Consider the following 5,816-nt stretch of genomic DNA (forward strand, 5'->3'; position numbering starts at 1 on the left):
TTTGATAATGTGAAGTATCGACATGTCGATTTCATTATAAAGAACCATTTAAATACGTCAATGACAGTGATGCTATTATTTTATATGCAGTGGGATACTCTTCCAAATTGTTGACAAGAAAACCTAAAAATGGACAGATTTGGATATTTGCCGTGTTTGAATCTCCAATGTTTTCTTATTCACAAGAATTTAATAACGCAATATTAAAAGACAAGATAAATTGGACTATGACTTACCGACATGACTCAGATATTCCAGCACCTTATGGTATTGTCAAGAAAATTAGTGGACAATCAAAAAATTACACAAAAATTATGGCAGAGAAAACAAAATTAGCAGCACAAGTAGTAAGCCATTGTTCAACGCCAAGTTTACGTGAACGATATGTTAAATCATTACAAAAATATATATCAGTAACGGTTTATGGGCGATGTGGACCCGAGAAGCAGGGTAGTAAAGATACAAATTTGTTTCAAAAGATTGAAAAATCATATAAGTTCTATTTAGCTTTTGAAAATTCTTTGTGTCGTGATTATGTCACTGAAAAATTCTTCATCAGGCAAAACAGTAGTATTGTTCCTATAGTGAGAGGTGACGGTAATTACCAACATTTCTACCCCAATAATTCCTACATAGATGTGAGAGATTTTAAATCAATTTCTGATTTAGCCAAATATATTCAATATTTAGATAGAAACGATACAGCTTATATAGAATATTTGAAAGCCAAAGAAAATTACGTTCTCACTGGAGGTACACCATATAACGTGGTAGAACCATTTTGTCAAATGTGTAAGATGGTTAACAATCCGGATAAATACAGGAATAGTTACTCTAATGTTCAGGATTGGTATAGTAATGGAGCTTGTAGAAATCCAACTGACTTAAATATAATATAATATAATATAATATAATATAATATAATATAATATAATAATGTAATGTAATGTAATGTAATGTAATGTAATGTAATGTAATGTAATGTAATGTAATGTAATGTAATGTAATATAATATAATATAGTAATGTAATGTAATGTAATATAGTAATAATGTAATGTAATATAATATAATATAATATAATATGATATAATATAATATAATATAATATAATATAATATAATATAATATAATATAATATAATATACTATAATATAATATAGTAATAATATAATATAATGTAATGTAATGTAATGTAATGTAATGTAATATAATAATGTATTGAAATAAATTGTGCTACATATAAATTGGATATCTATCCGGAATCCGACCCACCTCTGTCCTTCAGTATATCCGAGCGTTTTTTAGAGGGATTAGTCAAAACTAACCAATTTTTATATGTATCGTTATTCACTATACATATTCTCAAAAAGAAGATGGGGATAGCCGTCGACCCGTCGCGGATGGCCCGTCGTCAATCGCCCGTCGAGGCTACTTTACAAACAGGTAACCAATACTAATACATAACGAAAAACGATTATTTGTTTATTTTCACAAAAACATCAATAAAAAGGCCGAAATCTTGTAGTACAATACAAAAATATAATAGCCTGTTGAGGTTACTGTATAATTTTATAACTAACCCGTCGCCAAAACACGTGAGATAAAAAAAAACAATGCATTAATGATTCAGTTTTAGATTTTCATTTGGTTTAATAGGTTTAGGGAAGGTTAACCATTTTCAATTTCATTTGTTTGCATTTGCGTTTTCTTTTCATCGGCTGCGTACATATTATGGCTCCACGGCCCGTCGAGCCGTCGCCCGTCGAGGAAAATCGTTATAATGTCCGTCGCCCGTCGAGGCTACTGTAGAATTTTGTAACTGACCCGTCGCCAAAAACTTGTGAAATAGAGAACAAAAGCATAAATGATTCAGTTTTAGGTTTTTATGTCACAACAATATTTCCCAGGTTTTAACTGTCCTGTAGATGTGTGACACTACAACCCGTCGACCGGCGGGGAAGGGACCCAAAACCCACTTCAGCCCACACTTTTTACTGAGTTAAGGACAATAACGCCAAAACCGTTCATCTGATTGTTACCAAATTTGAACTTGCATGCATACCAAGTTTCATCCAGATTGAATAAAAACTCATTTGTGCCTACAAGAACTGCGAAAGAACGGATGGACGGACAGGGGCGAAGGCAATATACGCCCATATTTCCAGGAGGGATTACATGAGATTAGACGTAGGTCACGTGGTCTTCAGGATTTAAAGAAGCTGCAGGCATGTCAATCAAGCCAACAACAAAGAGGGATGGGAGATAACTAGGGTAGGGCATGTAATCCCTCCCGAAGAAGATGACTGGATAAAATTGCAATCAAATTCCACCTTACAAGTAAATCTCGTTTAATGTATCACTTTTATCCCGTCATCCTTCGGTCGAGATTCCATGAGATTTTAAAGCCTGACAGACATGTAACATAAAAAAGCAGACCCAAAAGTGCCAAGAAAACCAAGAAAGATTTATATATCATAATGATTTATATCAAAAGTTATCATAACATAAACACAATATAGCTACTGTGAAAAAGAAGAAATCAACTTTCATAATAATACTGTAAAATAAGGTTCACCACATAATAAATAAAACAGTCGACATTTGCTTATGTCTGTATGCTTTCTGCTTCTAAGTGGGAACAAAAATTATTAATTATTTAAATTCAACAAAGTTGATGCAAAGTCTGTTTGCTCAAGTTGCTCCTCTGAGGCCAAATTATAAAAGCGTTGAAAAGTTCGACAGTTAGTCCATCCAGCTGATTTAAGTATAATTGTAATGGGCAAGGTGAGATGTGCTGCACTAGTAGATGCTGCTCTTGTGGTGTGAGAACGATAAGTTGAAATATCAATTCCTGCCTGACCCAAACACTGCTTCATCCATCTAGAGATTGTAGCTTTCGAAGCTTGCGAGTAAGGCTTTAGTGTAGTAATAAACACTGGATCATTACGTCAATTCTCAGTCCTAGTTATACATATTCTTTCAAAGCATTTACAACACAAATGCTTGGATTTATATAGACAGGTAACACAATAGTAGGTTGTTGTTTATTGGATCTAGATTGCTTAATGATGGAATGATCACTTTATCAGTCTCCCAAATGATATCACTGAATTTAATATGTCCGTCCATCAACAATGATTTGTGAAGCACATTTTATTAAAAAAGTTTTGATTGTTACTATCCGAGATAAAGGCTTATTGTAAATCTGAAAAATCAAAAATAATTTAATATTCCTTGTTATAAAAACTTTTTCAATAACTCATAACACCTATAATTTCTCAAAAAAATTTAGCTGATCGCCCAAAGGTTAAGTATATTGATATGAGTTACAGATTTTGTTATGAAAAAACTTTAAAACTACATTTTGCCTTGTAGTTATATTAAATATAGCAGAAATGAAGTCTTGATGCTTTGTTTGTGTTAAACCGTTATGCCTTCAAATGAAAATATTGAAATTTTTCTTTCCAAATTATTTAGTTTTTGTTTATAGCCAAATCATGGGGGGTGATAAAGACCGTTACTTTGAAGCTTTCATATAATAATGAAAAGGGTGAATTGTCCATAACATGTGACCCCAATACCACCCACAGTAAGAGAACATAAGAAAAACAATACGTTTGAGTTTTTGTTGCCATTGTTTAGATATAACCATCACATCTGAAAAAGCCATGCTCAAATAAGCTCTTTCATGCATATTTTCTCGTTTGGTACAGTAAAAAATCAGTAATCTACACAACGGTTATTAAGCAAATTCAACTATTTAGGGAAAAAAAAACTATTTACCTGTATTTTTAACTACGGCCTTTACCCAGAAGCCTGATAGGAATAACATGAAAAAAAGAAAAGAAACAAGCAGAACAGAACAAAAATAATTTCCAAAAAACTCTTTTTTACCATCAACAATTCGTGAATGGAACAATCTCCCAGATTTCAAAAAACTTTCACCTTCAATTTCATCATTTAAAAACTCTCTAAAATTATCAGATACAAACCCACCCATATTTTACTAATTCGGAAATCGAAAAAACCAAATAATCCACTGTCGTCTGCGTTTCTCTTGTCTCAATGGTCACAAATTTTTAAGACATATATCCGATACACCAGCCTGCGCTTGTGGTCATCCATTTGAAGATAAAGATCACTACTGTCCCTTACATTTAGATACACGAAACCGAACTTTATCCCTCTTACCTTTTTATTACCTCAATGTACAAAATCTTTTGTATGGAACAGACACCAACTTGACCTCTTTTTAGATTTTTGAAAAAATTCATGATTTTATTTCCTTTACCAAACGATTTTAAACCTTTGTGTTCCCTATTAGTATTATTATTATTATTATTATTATTATTTTAAATCAAGTAGCAACGCCTGTTGTTCACAATGTAAAACTGTTTATGTAAATATGTTTATGGGAGAGGGATATGGTATAGCCTGTTCCCCAATCATTTTCTTTTTGAATAAAATATTGTTTACAAAAAGAAAATCAAAAGGGATTAATTCAGTCCAATATGTTACAAACATTAAATTTACTTTTTTAATATTTTTTTATCAGCATATTGAACTCTTGAACTTGGTCTAAATGAGTTCACACATGATAACAATTAATTTGTATTATTTCAATTTTGATCATAATTTCACTTGTATCGATTCTCTCAAATGAATATTAGCATAACATTACAACAACATTTGGGATTGGAAATTATTTTTTTGTAAAATCATATTCAAAAATTATACTTGTTAGTTAGGCTTACATTAAAATCAGCACTAGTTGATTTTCTTATCAACCCAAGCCATAACCATAGATAGACGAAATAGGAATAATAATGTAAACAATCCACTTCTTTCGAAGCTTCTTGTCGATTGGTGACAAATACCCTCCTATTTGAACATCCAGGAACACAACAACAAGTTTTAGGCATATTGTAATCTGAGTTCTATAGCTGTCAAACAATATTACTAAGGCGTACAGTCGACTTCTGGGACCCTAGTCGGTGGCGCCATCTCATTGAAAGTGCATGACAGGTTCAAAATTGAGTCCGCGCACTTTGGAAATATTTTATATGCATACTAATCACACAGGATGATGCCGTGTATAGACCTTATTCACACGTCGGCAATAAATACAAAATACTAATTGAATCCAGAACGAGGCTCATAACGCAAACCATGAAAATCCTCCTTCTCAAAACCCACTTACTCGAAACTAATCATATTTTATATCATTAGATTTGGAATTGATGAAGGAATTTGACTTTCACACATTTCCAAAAAGGGCAGTTTAACTTTAAGCCCATTTGCTGTTTAATAAGTGTTTAATGGCAGGCATTCAAATGACGTCGCCATCTTATCAAGGATGACGTAATATATATATATGACGATATATCTGACCTGTCAATCAAAATATGACGTCGTAATTTAACCAACCAACCAAATTGTCGCCGGCAAGTCACGAGGTCAGTCTGCCGCCACGCCGCCATCTTGTATAATAAATAAATAAAACAAAGCTACGTCGAAGGGATTTTTGTGAATTTCTTAAATTAAATTTAATATGGTGAAGTGAGGTGCGTGGAGAACTTGAAATGCTGACCCGATATTCCACCACTCATTCCTGTTCCATTATCACCCTTTGTCCAAAACTACAAAATGTAGTTTTACTGAATTTTAAGCGTGTGGGAACAACGACAAAATGGCGTAAATTTATCCTACACGATGAACTAGGCTAGGCTTGGCTTACTTGGTCTTGGGTAGAGTGGAAAAGATCATTGAATACAAATAGCTTGGTTCATAGGTGAGTGTATTTTAATTATTGCCT

At 32.7% G+C, this 5,816-nt stretch overlaps 1 protein-coding gene across 1 annotated transcript in view; it reads left to right on the plus strand.

Annotated features, from left to right (window-relative positions):
• LOTGIDRAFT_175583 (hypothetical protein) overlaps nucleotides 1–899 on the plus strand; it is a gene marked incomplete at both ends in the record, with an annotated part of 7,422 nt that extends 6,523 nt beyond the window's left edge. Inside the window, one exon of the mRNA XM_009057869.1 lies at nucleotides 91–899. Within this exon, the coding sequence (XP_009056117.1) occupies nucleotides 91–899 (809 nt within the window). The remainder of the gene's footprint in view (nucleotides 1–90) is intronic.
• Nucleotides 900–5,816: the final 4,917 nt, after the last annotated feature.

Source organism: Lottia gigantea (assembly GCF_000327385.1).
Source record: "Lottia gigantea unplaced genomic scaffold LOTGIsca_311, whole genome shotgun sequence".
NCBI lineage: Eukaryota > Metazoa > Mollusca > Gastropoda > Lottiidae > Lottia > Lottia gigantea.